Genomic DNA, 17,024 nt, shown 5'->3' on the forward strand with positions numbered 1-17,024 from the left:
GCGAGTTGGGCGGCACTGACTAAGGATCTGTGCTGAGGCGCTTTGTTGGGCTCGGCTTTGGCCACCTCTACGAAGACCTCTGAGGTTCTAACCTAGAAGCTCCGAAGAGTTGGGCAGGAAGTTTAGACCAAATTAAAGCCACTAAAAAAACATTTTCTACAACTTCAATGCATTAGTTCTTGTAAAGGCATAGTGATTTACAAACCAGTCCTCTTTATTAAGCACATGGCTAGTAGTTAGCATTCCTTGAAAATAATCGAGCCACAAGGCTTTAAACAGATGCTAAATCTATCACCTTTAAAATCAGGCAAAATTGTTGGTTCTTTTATAGCTTCTCTCCTAATCATGCAGCATGAGTTAAAATATATTTTGTGGAACTAGCACAAGATTTGGCATCAGAGTCCTTAAGATTCAAATCCTTGCTTTACTGTTCACTCTGATTTTGAGCAAATTACTTCATCCTCCTGGGCTTGTTTCCTTATCTGTAAAAGGGAAGGCTACCTCACTAACTGGTGTGGGATTTTGTGTATGTCTGTGGGGGTGTGCACATACAGAGCTGGGCAGATGTTAGGTAAGCAAAAAAGGTTAGGATCCCAAGGAAGAGGTGGCCCTTTTAGAGGCCATGTGAATGGACAGGAGGGAAAAGCTGAGGTGGCCAAGAAAGGAAGGACAGTGTGGTCAGATAAAAAGGATGAAGGGGGTGGCGGTGGGCAGTGACTGCTAATGGGGACAGGGTTTCTTTTTGGGGTGATGAAAATGATCTGAAGTTAGATAGTGGTGCTGGTTGCACAACTAAAATACTAAAACCATCAGTACATTTTAAAAGGGTGAATTTTATGGTACGTGAATTATATCTCAATTATACTGTTATTTTAAAAAATGATGCAGAAAAGATGAATAAGAACATTTGGAGAGGTAACGGGAAATGAGGGATTTTCAAGTTCTCTGGTAGGGTGAAGAATCAAGCTCTGATCTACAGGATAGAAAGTCATTATTTAGGGAAGGTCTTGCTAAATTCTACAGTTTTACATTCCCATCATACTCTCTGACGTTTCATTTTGATAAGAGATTCTCCTTCACTTCTTGGGCTAAATTATCAGTGGAACATTCATATGATGTTTTTGAATGATAGGTGATAGCTTTTCAGTGCGTACCTGTATTGTTTCACCCTGGGTCTTAGGACATGATAAGAAACACTTATCAATACCAAAGATTTCATAATCACTATCCCCAATTGCCTCAACGGTACTATGCCAGTACAAACAACCACACGCACAACCATTTAAATTTCTAATTTATTATTAAATTACATAACAAAGCTTCTTCTATACAGTCAGAAAATGCACATGAAGATGAGAACAAAAATTAAGTACAAATACAATAAAACTGGTTCCAAGAAGCCATTTTAAAAGCAAAAAATTAGAAAGTGCATTTGGAATAGATTTTTAAAAATCTGTATTGGCATTTTTCATGAGTAAACATCTTCCATCATGGTAAACTGTGATTGGAATCGATTTCCTTCCCTAAGAGCTAATAGCATGGGAACAGATGTGAATATTTTGATACTAAAGTGAGACCTTAAGTACAAAGAAAATGAGAAAGATCCTTCAAGACGTGGCTCAGCTTCGTCTCAGCTTCCCATCCAATAAACACCCTAAGAGTCACTTGTTCTTTCCTCATTTTCTTTTCCCTATAAAACTTAAAGGTCTGCAGGTTTATAAAGGAATGACAAGATTAGTTTATAAAGACCATGATGCAAAGCTCTGCATCTTTTTGGAGACCAGGCTAAACAACCCCTAACCCAAAAGGAGAATGGAACACAATCATTTTCATTTTCATCTGTTCTGTTGTTACGTTTGCCACAAAATTCAGTGTAACACTAGACATGGCCATTTATCCTCAACAGCTTAATAATGCAAGTTAGGAAACTCAGTCAATTTCTAAGAAATCCTATCTAATGATCAAACATGAGGTATTAGAAAACCAAAATGGCTAGTCCAGTTCTTTAAAGTCCTTTTCATCAGGTTGAGATTATTTACAGTGAAACAGAAAATTAATGGTGGGAATGCAAGTCCAAGGTGCCTCAATTCCATAGAGGCCAAAAGTCATTGCATCAAAAGGCTCAGTAAGTATATTTCTCTATTCAGATATATTCAGCATCCAACAGGAAAGAACTAAAGTAAATATTATTTGGTTCCAGGTACAAAAAGTGCCCTCACGATGCCTCCTCTCATCACCGTCTCCATTTAAGGATTTTACTCCCAAGCCTGATCTGAGTACTGGGCAGCATGGAAAAAGGCATTCTCTGTAAAAGTGAATTCTGGTAAAAGGAGAGAGAACAGGGAGAAGGAAAGCTCTTTTCTAACATTAGAAAAGTAAGGGGTGAGCAATGCAGGTTACAGAGACTCCTTCAGCATCATTAATAATAATAATAATGAAAAGAATGGAGAGATAGCCAGGACAGATCAGCTAAAGCACTTGGATATCTGGGCTTGAACTTGAGTAATAGATTTATTAAACATTTTTTACTAAAGTTATCAGCACACATTAAAACAAAATCTCAGAAGTATACCTTTTGAAATTTTCTTTGTTGTCATAGTTTTTCAAACTTTTTAGTGAAATGCAAAGTTCTGAGTGGTTACTAAAAAGATCACAAAAGGAAAGACCCATTATATAAAACAATGGCTGAGGGAGAATACCTTCTCCTAAGAGGCAACATTTGGGACCAGGAATAGAAAAGTCCTTCTGACCTGTGGGCTCTGACTGGCTTTAACAAGTAACTTACTGTTGGCCTCTGACCTAGCAACTGGTCTGTAAGGACAGCAAAAAAGGGGAGAAAATCAAGATGCTAAAAAAAAAAAAAAAAGTTAAATGGCATGAAATGGAAAGAGTTCAAATCAGCTATCATGGGATCAGAACTGAGCCTCTACTTGTAAATGGCATGCGTCTATTTCCTTGCTCTAACGTTTCTTTCTGCAAACAAAGGAGCCTTAAGAGGAAAGGATGAGCACTGTCCTAGCTATCTACATTTGGCCCTGGGTCACCTCACTATGGGCTACAGCACTGGGAGGTTAGTCAGACCTATCTGACACCAACATCTACACCAAGCTTGTTCAACTTCCTTGGAAGAACTAGTTTATTTTCATAAAGAAAATAACCAACATAATTCTATTACTTCATTTAAGCATAACCCCTATGGAAAGGCTCATCAGCCATCAAAAGTGTGTGTCTGCTTAGCTGCAGCAAGCTAGATTAGCTTGGGTCCTAGTTTTACTCTCACACAATCAGCTTTAATCAATGTACCAAATAATCAGACCAGTAAAAAAGACTGGTAGTATAATTAAATAAATAACTTTATTTATGATACTTCAGATTTTATAAATGCCAACTATATAGCAACCAAAGTCCCATAAATTCTAGCTGAGGCACAACCACCAATCAAGACCCTTTGAAAAATCAAAGATAATAAAGTGTCAGGGGAGAGAAGTTTTGTTTTCCCAACAGAGAATTTAATAAATGAACTTACTTCCCTGATCCTTTAAGGTTCACACTGGGAAAACGTGAACTTTCTTTAAAGGGCATTCCCAATCAACTAACTGATCAACTGATATTTAGAAAAATAAACCCCATAGATGAAAAAAAATATCAAATACCCTTTATACCCAGAACTCAACAAAACTGACACCAGAATGAAAACTTCTCAGTCTGTACTAGACCATGGGTTAGTCTACCCACCAGTCTACGTATCAAGTTCACCTGAATGACACCATCGACACACTATGATGTAGTTAAGAACTACACGCTAATATCTTTTATTCTCTGTGGCACAGTCTGAAGCCAATACTATAAACACCATAGTAAATTCCAATGGTAAAAAAGCAGCCTTCTTTCTTGGTGTGTATATGTTGGAAGTCTTCGAACTATTTGTGGTAGTTAGTTAAACAAGTAATGAATTTACAGAAACTGAGAAATGGTTAAACTTGAAAAGAATTCTGATAGGTGGTTTAAAATTTCATCACTGTCCAGGGATGGTAATAGAACACAGGTGCAGACAGTGACAGATTCTGTCACATGCACCTTCAACACTGAAACCATTCTCTGGATGTTTGGAAAATCTTAACAGATTTGGAATGAATAGGTTTTCACAGAACACAGAATTCCTGGTACATCAGGCAGTAGTTCTTAAGCTTTTGTTTATAAATTGTGGAGCATTTACAAGTGGAATTATCTGGATGGCAACCCTTCAATCAATGTCTTTTTGCGTGTGGCTTATTGAATAGATATCACTGAAAACTGAGCAGTCCCCTCACTCAGTTACCAGTGTTAATCCAGACAGGATGAGGAATAGTTGGGGGCATTGACAGACAATGGCTGTTAGTTTCTTTTGTCATGGTAGAACTGAGGTTTCATTTTCTTGTGGTAGCAAATATTAACCCAACGGAAGAAATAAACAAATAATAAAAACAATGAATGACTCCTTAAAAAAAGCCTGTCATTCTTGACGTTTTTCCAGCAATGCAGTTAACCCCAGTGTGTGAAGGATTTGGGGGGAAAAAAAAGAAAAAGATAAAAGATTTTTGTGGTGTTTATCTTCTGTTTCAGACAACCTCAAAAATGTTGAAGTTGGCCTGTCAGCATCTCAAAGAATCCGTGAAAAATGAAATTGTCCTTGAATACCAAAAGAGGTGGGGACACAGAGTACAAATTTACAGCACAGATCATCAAGAAATGACATGTGATTTCTCATCATGAGTATAAAATAAAAGTACAAGAACTATTTTTATTCACAACCCAATCTGGTGGCTGAAGAGAAAGCCGTCTTTGGATACAGAGAAACCTGGTTTTCTGAGAGTCCAGCTATAAGACTTGGCTTATCATCAGCCTTCAACACTATCACTGAAGCACAGAAACTCTGTTTCTGATTGGTTTACTTACCTCCTGGGGAGACAAAAGCAACTGAAAAAAAATTATTATTTTTTTAACTAAAAACAGAAGGAAATGTGTGTTAGAAAAGATTGCACAGAAAAACTGTGGCTTCAGCTCAACCTGACCATGTCACAGAGTCCATCACTATCAGTCTTGAATTAATCCTCCTGGTCAGGTTAATTATCAGGACAGTCTTTCTCTTTCCTAATTTTCCTTATTCCAGACCAGGGCATAAAAATGGTAGTTGTCAAAAGTCCCTGGAGACGTCCCATCAATGGAAAGCATAGAGCAGTAATAGGATGGTACAGACACCAATAACACCACCGAGGATGAGTGAGTCTCGCCGCTTCCTAAGGTTGATTCGCTGGATCAGACTGTTCACAGCAGGAAAACGATCTTTGGGAAATCTTTATTAAGGTCATATCTGGAAGAAGTCTCTTTAGTGAAAAGTCCCAGGAATCTCAACAATAGAGATCAGTGGAGTCCAGAAATAATAAGTGATCAGAAGAAACAGAGGAAAAGAAAATCACACTGAGGGAGTCTTGAACAAATATACATGCCAAAACTGGGAATGCCCTATTGCTCAAGGTTCCAAACAAATTCAAGTCTGGTACATCGTAGTACACAGTAAGAATAATGAAAAGGAAAAAAATTAACAGAGAGGGAGAAGAAAATAACAATGATGACAGCTACCATGTCTTCAGAGATCACTGCCAGGCTTCAGGTCAGGGTGGGAGCCAATGTGCCCAGGAACAGAGGAACCCTGCAGGGCAGGGAGGCGCAGGCACAGCCACCACCAGCAGCAGCCCCACTCCATTCCCGCCTCTCTTTTTTCTCCTTCTGTTTTTTTTGTGTTTTTTAGTTAGGCATTTTTTTCCCCTTCTCTCAGGAGACTGGGAAGTTTCCCCAGAAGGGTTTTGAAGAGTACCTGATCCTTTCCCCACAGGGTGATAAGCCCCTTTGGATTCAGACAATTGATGGGAACCAACTCTAGGGTCTGTGTAATCAGGTACTGGTTAATTATTTAAAAATTTTTATTTACTTTGCAGCAGTAGGCAGGATACGGTAGGAAAGTGGGTTAAACTGCTCTAGCTGTCCTAATTGGGGAACAGAAAAAGGAAAGACAGAAAATTTTCAATTTTAGGGGTTTTATAGCAGTCACCACTGTATTTTACTTAGTATTTCAAAATATCTTCACGTTCTTACTTGTTTGTATGTTGTAGACCAAAGCACATGCTTGTGGATCCTACATTGTTCTGCATTTCTAGCAGTGATTTCTGACTATACACCTGCAGGTATATCCTCTTTGTTAACAGAGGTGTTACATCAAGGTCAAGAAAACCACCAACAAAATGACCTAGGATGGTAGTACTAGAGAGGTACTACAGAGCTGAAACAATCCCCACTCCCTGTGAATCCTCATTGCGTTTTCCTCTAACGAAATGACTCTCAGCAGGGACTATATTTATTTGTGTACTTATATACTCTACATATTGTATGATTAGGGCCATGTTTTCTCATAATCTTGAATTTCCTTGTGCATCTAGAACAGAGCTTTACACTCTGTAGGCATTAATGTGTCTTTTGAATTAATTAATGAAAAAAAGAACAATTTTTAAAATGTAGAAGAACAGGAAGCATAAAGTAATGGGCAAAACTTTTACAAGATATAAATCTCATATAGAGCAAATGCTTAACCTCTTCTTGCTTGGTAAAAGAAGGATCAACAATTCCCCTAAAGAAAGTATAAAAACTTTTGGCATTAGGAAACCCTATCTATAGTGGACATATTTCTGTCCAGTTTACCGGTAGGGAACCCAGCCCTTTCCCCTTCTATAATAATCTAGTTCACTCCACGTAATAGGGTGGGGTGGACCTTGTCCCCTGCCATCAGCTGTATATACAAACTGAGACTGGCCAGGAAGAATATTCTCTCCCTTTGGCCAGTGCTCAGGTTAGCAACAGGCACTGACTCAAGATGGGGCAACTATAGTCCTCTTGGGACATGTGCCACAGCTGTTAGAAAAGACACCCTTTTTTCTTGGGTAGGAGGTGACTCTTGCAGCCATCTCTATCACCATGAGGAGAAAACCCGCTTGAGAATGAGATCAACACAAAGGAAAACAGAAATAAGAGATGGAGTAGGTAGGGGGAACAGAGGAAAGGCAGATTCTTGATGATAAAATCTGAGCCCCTGAATCCAGCCATACCTTAAGCCAAATTCTACCCTTGACTTTTCTTTCCTGAGGAAGATTTGCCCTAAGCTAACATCTGTGCCAATCTTCCCCCACTTTCTATGTGGGTCGCCACCACAGCATGGCTTGATGGGTGGTGTAGGTCTGCACCTGGGATCTGAACCCGTGAACCCAGGCTGCCGAAGCAGAGCATGCGAAACTTGAACCACTCGGCCACGGTCCCAGCCCTCCTGACTTTTATAGATATATAAACAAATTAATTCCCTCCTTTTTCCCCTTAAGTCACTGTGAATTCTGTTTGTTACTACCTCTCTATGGTGTCCTGACTAACTCACACCTATTTTATTCGATTTTTTTAAATACACATTCTTTTGGAATGATTTTAATTTGTGGTTATGATAAAATGAGATAATGTATATGACAATACTTTGTAAACTGTATAGCCCTATATAGTATGATTTTGGATGTGCGGTTTTATACTTAGGGTGAAAAGGCAAGAACAAAATTCACAAAAAACTGGAAAATATCAACACACTTCAGGATATTCTTTTCCTTAGGCAAATAAGGTATCAAACTAAAAGTGATCTTAAATTATTTAGGACCAGAAGATATTCAACTTTTGAAAATTACAGGCCCTTCCCCCCTTAGAAATTGGGGAAGGAAACTTTTTTCCCCCTAAAAGGCTTGCCTTCTCAGAAAGTAAACAAAATGTTTCAAAGTAGCAGGCTTAGTTTCCCCACTGGGTTTCTCAGAAGTATTTAGTAATACTAATTTAAATTGGGAAACTGAAGAATTAAAAAGGTAGAGGTCACAACAAACAAGTAGGGAACCTATCCTAGAGTTCAGCTTGCGCATCACGAGTCACAGTCACAAGACATCAGCAGTTACAACTCATCTACATATACGGCTGTCTCCCTCCTCCTCCTTCTAAGCATCTGCCACTGATTTATTTTCCAAACTAGGAAAAGAAAAAAGAAAAAGCATATAATTTATGATGTTTAGGAAGGAATAATGTATAATGTATACTGTGGAGTTCTAACACGGATTCAGGAGCTTTTAAAATGTAAAATAATTTTGTGAATACTTTGAAAATTCACATTTGTAATTTTTTTCTAAATCTATTAACATCAAACCTCTGGTGTACAATCTTTTAGAAATGGTACTAAACAATATGAACTTCCATAAAGTAGGAGTGCAGAGTATATTCATTTTCTGTAATTACTGATGGCCTCTACTGTGACCGATGATGGCAACCTGCAGAAAAAAACCCCAAAAAACAACAAACACACAGATTTTTTTTCCCCCCCAAAAAACCACAGATTTCAAACTTTCAAAAAGGATACTGGCCAAAGTGTTCATTTTGCTCTGAATCGACTTCAACATTCCTCTCTGTGAAGTCATATTTTCTTTTGTTGCCATAGCAATGCTGCAAGGGGGAAAAAGAGAAGATAATGAAACTGGCATTTAAGATTATTCTGCATGGATCTATCATATCCTTAAAAGTGAACAAAAAACTAAAGTGAGCAACATCACCTTGAAAAGCACTGGGCAGGAAAATGAAAAAAAAGAAAAAAAATCACTTCCCAAGGCACCTTCCCATTGTCCCTCTTCTTTTCTTTTTTGCTGAGGAAGATTCTTCTGAGCTAACATCTGCTGTCAATCTTCCTCTATTTTGTACATGGGTCGCTGCCACAGCATGGCTGCCGATGAGTCGGGTAGGCCCGGAACCAAACCCAGGCCGCTGAAGTGGAGCATGCTGAACTTAATCACCAGGCCACGGGGCTGGCCCCCATTGTCCTTTTTCTGAATGATCACTCTAACCTCACTGCTATCCTCTGATGTCTTTTTGGACAAGGCAGTAGGCCATTTCCTGTGTTTTTTTTTTCCAAAGGAACAAACAAAGAACAGACAAATCACATATTACAAAAGCATCTTAAAAAGGTTTTGAAAGGGGCCAGCTACTAAAATATCCTTAATCAGAAAAAACTATTGAGAGAGAAGTAGGGAATTACAATCAGAAAAATAGAACCAAAAGTGTAACATATCACAAAATATTCATATATAACCAGCCCTCAATTTATGAAAAGATTATGTTCCAAAATTCTACTTGAGAGCCAACTAGGCAGATTTAGGACACACATGTAACATTATGTTGGGTTTCCAAGCCAGGTGACAAAGGTCACAGATTCATTAAATGACAGAGAGAGAAGTGAAAAAGTCCCTTCTCTTACAAAGACTATACTTTGTAGAGTATAGTCTCTTCCATGTGACTACTCTGATATTCTGTTTAAAAGAATCTCAGTTAATATCTTTTTGCTATCACTGTCAGGATTTATCTTCAACAGTATTATTTCCCTGGACATTAGAATCCAAGAGGGCAGGGTCAGTATCCATTTTGATATGTAACACACATGGGAGTGCTTTAGATAGTGACATTATAAAAAGCAATAGGAAACAGAATGTTCTTGAGTAATTCTGAAAATATGTGAAACATTTAAAAAAAAAGCAATAGAGATGAAGAAAATCTTGGAAGATGGTGGTCAGAGTGCAAATTCCTGACTTCATCTCTGGCCCAATTTCCTCCATGGAGGAACACAAGAACAAAGGCAGACACGCTGGAGAGGGTCCACCCAAGGTCCCAAGTTCTCTTGAGATCTCCAGGGAAGGAAGCCAGGGGGAGGGCTACACTCGCTCAAGTGAGGGAAGAACCTGGGAACTAGTGGCAGAGCCCAGATTTTTCTTCAAGCCTGGGGCAAAGACCTAGGTTTCACTGCATCCTGAGGAGTGGAAGATACGGATCTGCATGTGCAGGGGCTGCAGTGATGAACTGAACTGCTCCTAGTCCCTGCAGCTGGGAAAGCACTGCTACACACAGAGAGACCTATAAGCAGAGAGCTGACAGTCTGCCAGCTGCTGTGACGCCCAGTCCCGAAGGGGAAAATTGCTGGGCCATCCACTACCATTGGTATGCCACTGCTTAAAGGTCTCTAATATAGCTTGACCTATCTGGAAGCTGACTGAACACATTTTTGGACAGGTAAGACCAGGTATCCTATTAGAGGAAAATGTTAGAGGGAGTACTCTAAGCAAACGACAAATGAATCAAAACTGAAATTTCAAGACAAAGAGGCAAAGAAGAAACAACAGTGTGTAAGGAGATATATAAAAGGATATATATTGAAGCACTGTTTGGAATAGTAAAAGAAAAACAAACACGCCCCCCAACTGGAAACAACATTGGAATGGTTTAACAGATTGTGGTATAAGCATACTATGAAATAATATTTGGTTATTAAAAAGAATGAGTTGGTATTATTTCTATTAACCTGGAAAGATGTTTATGATATACTGAATGATTAAAGCAAGCCACAGAATGTGTAGAGTATGAATCCTTTTTTATTTTAAGAAATAATCAAAACATCTTTGTGTATGTTTGTATGACAGTGAGAAAGGTATTAGAAAGATACACAACTGTCAGTTAATACAAGTTACTTCAAGGGGTAGGAATGGACAGACACTACCAGGAGATGAACTTTTTCTTTATACATTTAAAATTATTTAAATTGTTACAATAAGAACATTGTACTTTTGTAATATATAAATATCTAATAAAGAAAATTGAAAAAAAATTAGAGGAATTCCACCTGAGTGATTAAGAAATGTTAATAATACACACAAATATTTCTTTGCTGAGGAAGATTGGCCCTGAGCTAACATCTGTTGCCAGTCTTCCTCTATTTTGTATGTGAGCCGCCGTCACAGCATGGCCACTGACAGACAGTGGTGCAGGTCCGCGCTCAGGAACTGAACCTGTGCCACTGAAGTGGAGTGTGGCAAACTTAACCACTAGGCCACTGGGGCTGGCCCTGTTAATAATATTGCCAGCACCAAATCTACTACTGTTATTTGCCTCAGAACTACTACAAGTCAAGTAACGACTTATAAAAGTTTTCCCCAGATCCTAGAAAAGCTCAAGAATTGAAGGGATCAAGTATCTCTGAAGGTAGAACTACAGAATAAGGCTAAAAATGAAAATTTGTGGAAATTTGTACAAGGAGTTACCAGATCCCTAAATTACCTTCCCCAAACCATGCAGGCAGATGACTGTCCTCAGTTCAGAAGAAGACTTAACCTAGGAGAAGAGACCTTAGAGACACTGACATTTTGAAGTTCCCAATGAAATAGCCAGGTCCCTTCCTGATCACGCATTGTGAGGCCTGTCACTTAGCAAGTCCCCCTACCCATGCACACAGAATGAGCTTCCAATCACCGGATTCTGGAGCCTCACTCTTAAACATGAACAAAGAGCCAGGAATCACCAGACACTTGACAAGAGCCTCTAACATAAAAGGCAAAGACCCAAACAAACCAACCAGCCAACAGAAAAGTGAATCTGAGGAAAGAGAGGCAATAACAGAAGCTCAAGAAACTCTAAAATCAAATTATATTTAACGTCTTCAGAGAGAGAAAAGAAGATCTCACATCCATGAAAGACATAAATATATGTATGGTGCGCATGTGTCTGTGTGTGAGAGTGTATCCATCCCTTAGGAAAGAGCTCATGTAAATTAAAAAAAGACGAGTAGAAATAAAAATGTAATAGAAGTGTTGAAAGGACAAATTGAGAAAACCTCCCAGAAAGTAGAAAAAAAGATAAATGGAAAACAGAGAAAAGGTAAGAAAGGATCAGAGGCCCAAGTGACCTTTTAAAATTAAAAAAAAAAAAAAAAAAAAAAAAAAAGAGAAAAAGCAGGGAAGAAAATGATACATAACACAAAAAAATTTCCCAGAACTGAAGACGGATTTCCAGATTGTAAGAGCTCACTCAATGCCCAGTGCAACAGACCGGAAAACATGTACGGTAAGCTCATCACGGGGAGGTTAAAAACAAACAAACAAAAACACAGGGAAAAAGGGATGATCCTAAAAGCTTCCAAAGATAAAAAGCTTATTATATACAAAGGATCAGAAATTTTATTTAGCATCGGACTTAAAAAGCAATATAGGAAACAATGCCTTCAAAAACTGCAAAATTATTTCCAACCTAGATTTTATACCTTAGCTAAACAATGAATCAAGAATATGGGTAGGGGGGCTGGCCTGGTGACGTAGTGGTTAGGTTCATGCACTCCTCTTCGGGGGGCCCGGGATTTGTGGGTTCAGATCCCAGGCGCAGACCTATGCCCCACTTATCAGGCCATGCTGTGGCAGGTGTCCCACATATAAAGTAGAGGAGGATGGGCACAGATGTTAGCCCAGGGCCAATGTTCCTTAGCAAAAAGAGAAGGATTGGCAACAGATGCTAACTCAGGGCTAATCTTCCTCACCAAAAAAAAAAAAAAAAAAAAAAAAAGGGTAGAATAAAGACTTTTTAGATGAGGCAAGTCTAAAAAATTTACCCCCTGTTCTTTCTCAGGAAGCTACTAAAGGATGTGGCCCAGCATAATGAGGGAATAAACAAAGAAAGTAGAAGACACTAAATCCAAGAAATAGGTGATCCAATAAAGGATATCATTTTAGACGACGGTGAAATGACATCCCAGGACCAGAGCAGTGTAGCAGGCCTAGAGAACAACCAGTCAAGATGAGAGCAGGAGGAGGCAGGCAATGTCAACTTTACATTGAATTTTAGATCCAAAACGTAAAAAAAGCACAAGAAGAAGAGTCAACCTAACAACATCCTCTGCATCATTAGCTCTTATTCATAATTTTTCAGTTTAAGCATATGTCTAAGATAGAATATGATATATTTAAAATGTGGGTGTTTTAAAATAAATTTACAAGGTATTTAAAAATAAGTATTAGGGTCTTGTATAAAGTAACAGAATTTAAACCCAGGCCAAGGAATCTGAGGCCAATCTTTGCATCATAGATGCCTGTGTTTTTTAAACTGAGACTATTACCATCTCTTGTGCACTTTCACTGAGAAGCAGATAAAGAAGATTAAAAAATAATTTCTGGAAAGCACTTTGTATTCCTTGGAGGAAAGATATTATCATCATACATTATGTTATTATCTTGTTGAATATGCATGATTTCCAGTACCACATAAAGTATATCTAGACATACTTTTCCATCTCATCGCATCATTTGGCATCAAGCTGAGTGAAATCTAGGCTGTTGTTAAATCAAGGGTCAAATACTCAGAGGCAAAACATAAGCTGCAAATAATATACAACGCTTTTAAAATGATACATCATTGATGTGCTTGCTTACTGGAACTTTCCTACCTATTCTGTGAAGTAAACTCAGACACTTATTTTTTCAACAACAGACAATACTAGTTATACATTTAAAGTGTCAGCGGAAATTTATAAATACTAAAAATATTATTTCTTTTCAATACATTGATGCCAAAGTCTACATTCAGTTGTGCACATATTTTTAAAATGTATCTCCAAATGGAAAAGGTAAATTTTTACATATGGAATATGTAAAAATAACTATTATTTGACACAACTTTATATTATCCATAAGTAATCATAACTAGCTTTATAGTCAAGGAAATTTCAGTTGTGATACCTATCATACTTTGAAATAAAGGGAAATAGTGAAATAAAATTATAATTACATGTCTTTTGTTTTTTAACTAGCAAAATAATAGTAGCAGTGATTCAATGGTTTTCAAATGTTCATACAGTACCTCCTCTATTTTAGGAGGTACTCTAAATTTTTAAACTCATATTACCAGCCCTTAAATAGGCCAGCTTTGAATTGAGAAGCTTAATTAAGGTGGCCTGGCCGTAGAAGATTAGGCAGAAAGAGGAGGAGATAAAAGGAAGAAAAAAAAAAAGGGCTAAAGGGATACTTTAAGATTTCCTGGGGACAGCATTGATGGCCTAGTGGTTAAAGTTCGGTGCTCTGCTTTGGCAGCCCAGGTTCGGTTCCCCGGCACGGAACCACACCACCAGTCCATCAGTAGCCATGCTGTGGCGGTGGCTCACACAGAAGAGCTAGAAGGACTTACAACTAAAATATACAACTATGTACCAGGGCTTTGGGGAGGGAAAAAAAAACAAGAGAGGAAGATTGCCAACAGATGTTAGCTCAGGGCGAATCTTTCCCAGCAAAAGAAAAAAGAACTGAATTAAAAAAAAAAAAAAAAAAAAGAACTCCTGGCAAAATGTGATCTTACTTCATGTGCTGATGAAAGGGAAGGAGTCACAAGGGAGATATTTCAGTTGACAATTAGGCAATTCTGTGAAAACTTTGTTCAGACGGAATAGCCAGTGCATGCAATTTAAACCAAATTCCAAGATATGATAACTGCGTATTATTATAAAAGATTATAATTTATTAAGATTATTATTAAATAATGATAGAAACATATTATACTCATTGAATAAAATAAGAATCCATTATTCCTTATCAATATAAATAAATATTTAAAATATGAACACAAATATTTAGGGGTAGAGGCATAAAATAAAGAGGCATCATGCCTGCGACTTATTTTCAAGTTGTTCAGAAAAAAATAAAAAAGCACATGTGGCAAAATGTTAACATCTGGGGAATCTAGGTAAAGGGTATATGGGAATTCTTTATACTATTGGAACTTTTCTGAAATCCAAAATATCAAAATAAAAGGAAAAGAAAAATTTCTATTACTAATAGAGCTACCATTTACAGATTGCCTAGTATCAGCCAGGCACTGTACTAGGTATTTTACTCGTATTATCTTTAATCTTCACAACACCCTTTTAGGGTAGGTATTATCATTAATCCCATATTTTTAAACACATAAGACAATAAACGCTCCAAATAACGTATCCAAGAACAGAGATCTAAGTAGCACAGCCAAGTTTCAAACCAAATCACACCCCAAAGCTTGTACTCTTTCTATAACATGCTAAATACAGCAGTGGTTTAGACAGAGCTCTGGTTCTAGAGTTGTAGAGACTCAGATTTGAGCATCTGAATCCTCAATACTATTTATTAGTCATGTGACAATAGGCAAATTACTAACTTGAAGATTTCTTTGTTTTGGAGATGGTGCCTAATGATCAGTGTCTATCTCACTGGTTATTGACGAGATTAAGTAAAATAAAGCATGTGAAGCACTTGAGCACAACACCAAGGCCTGTTATAAGAATATACATGTTTGTTTCTATGTACTTCATTCTACCTTTCCTGAAAAACAATGCTTTAGACACTGCTGAATTCTAAATTGTAGTGATCATACCTAGTTAACTTCCTTTTTTACTATCATAAGATAGGTATTTAAAAATTCACCAAACCTAGAGAATTAAGCAGTTCAAACCAATAAATACATGTCTCTTACCTTAAATAAGAAACTACTTCAATGTTATTACAGAAATACTAAATATTACTGCAGTAGATTTTCTACAGCTGCTGTAATAGAAACCAAGTCTATAGAAATGGTATAAATAAGACATTTATCAAATCACATGTTTAAGACTGTTTTCCAATAATAAAAAGTGAGAATAAAAGATCTGAGGCTGAAAATATTGAGTATGAATTAATCAGAAAAATTAACCTAGGTAAAAAAGCCTAATTCTAGTAATTCTGGAAACAAATGTTTTGGGCTTCAAATGTTTCTTATAAGGGAAGGATACAGTAAAAATATATTATCATCTGGTGAATTTCTCATCTTTAAGGAAGATGAATTGACTTTAATTCTAGTTATAGGGTTAACCTGACCTGTTCATTTATGTTCAAACACAAAAAAACACAATGAAGTAAAACAAAAATTTTTCCCTACCTTATTGTCTCTTCTATCAGACGATCTGAGCTGCAAATAAAAGAAAATTCAAATTCTGGAATTATTAAAAGCACATTTAAAACCTGTACTTAATTTTTCTACATTTTATAGCTAGATTAACTTTTCAGCCATTTATGTAAATAGAATACCCAGACTTTTGAAAGTATCTGGACAAAATTCTGGACTCTGAAATAAACTTAATTTATCCATATATATAGTTTTCATTTTACTTCTATCTGTTAGCTTAAATCTATTTCTTCCACAGAGATACTTAACGATTAAAGTCAGAACAGCTTTAATGACAGCATAAAGAAATGAAACTTCTTTAATCTAGATAGCTGAAAGGTGTCACCACTGTCTATTCAAAACTTAAGAATTACACCAACTTGTTAAGACAGGATAGGCAAACACACAGTCATGTGCCACAGAACGATGTTTCAGTCAACAACGGACCACATACACAATGGTGGTCCCATGAGATCAGTATCATATAGCCTAGGTGTATAGTAGGCTATAGCATCTAGGTTTGTGTAAATACGCTCTGATGTTCGCACAACAATGAAATCACCTAACAATTCATTTCTCAAAATGTATCCCCATCATTAAGCAATTCAAGACTGTAGTTCTGATGCTTACAAGTAGCAATTATTTACACCTTAAAGTTCCTTCCTTTTTTGGGAAATGTTTTTTTTGGAAACTAAACCAAATCTCAGCTTACCAAACTTTAGAATTCAAGAATCTGAATAGGGGCCGGCCCCGTGGCTTAGCGGTTAAGTGCGCGCACTCTGCTACTGGCGGCCCGGGTTCAGAGCCTGGGCGCGCACCGAGGCACTGCTTGTCTGGCCATGCTGAGGCCGCGTTCCACATACAGCAACTAGAAGGATGTGCAGCTATGACATACAACTATCTACTGGGGCTTTGGGGAGAAAAAGGAGGGGGATTGGCAATAGATATTAGCTCAGGGCTGGTCCTCCTCAGAAAAAGGGGAGGATTGGCATGGATGTTAGCTCAGGGCTGATCTTCCTCACAAAAAAAAAAAAAAGAATCTGAATAAAGACAGTGAATGCACCTTTGATCTGTAAAATGTTTGCCTTTATGCATCACACGTTGGAAAGAAAGAAACAAATGGAACAGCCATTTTAGGGAGGAATTTATAGGTAGCTAAACTTGGTAAAGGGGCA

The 17,024-nt window shown here is 37.6% G+C and overlaps 1 protein-coding gene across 2 annotated transcripts in view; it reads right to left on the reverse strand.

Annotated features, from left to right (window-relative positions):
- Positions 1-3,335: 3,335 nt before the first annotated feature.
- The window catches only part of GOSR1 (golgi SNAP receptor complex member 1), a 50,597-nt gene continuing 36,908 nt past the window's right edge, over positions 3,336-17,024 (reverse strand). For both annotated transcript variants that reach the window (XM_004433340.3, XM_014789725.2), the window contains exons 7-9: positions 15,844-15,873; positions 8,465-8,547; positions 3,336-5,322 (exon numbers count right to left, since the gene is read on the reverse strand). In XM_004433340.3, the coding sequence (XP_004433397.1) occupies positions 5,198-5,322; positions 8,465-8,547; positions 15,844-15,873 (238 nt within the window). In that variant the 3' untranslated portion in view covers positions 3,336-5,197. The remainder of the gene's footprint in view (positions 5,323-8,464; positions 8,548-15,843; positions 15,874-17,024) is intronic.

The sequence above is a fragment of the Ceratotherium simum genome, chromosome 16 (genome assembly GCF_057802395.1).
Source record: "Ceratotherium simum simum isolate JZ-2026a chromosome 16, ASM5780239v1, whole genome shotgun sequence".
Classification (NCBI taxonomy): domain Eukaryota; kingdom Metazoa; phylum Chordata; class Mammalia; order Perissodactyla; family Rhinocerotidae; genus Ceratotherium; species Ceratotherium simum.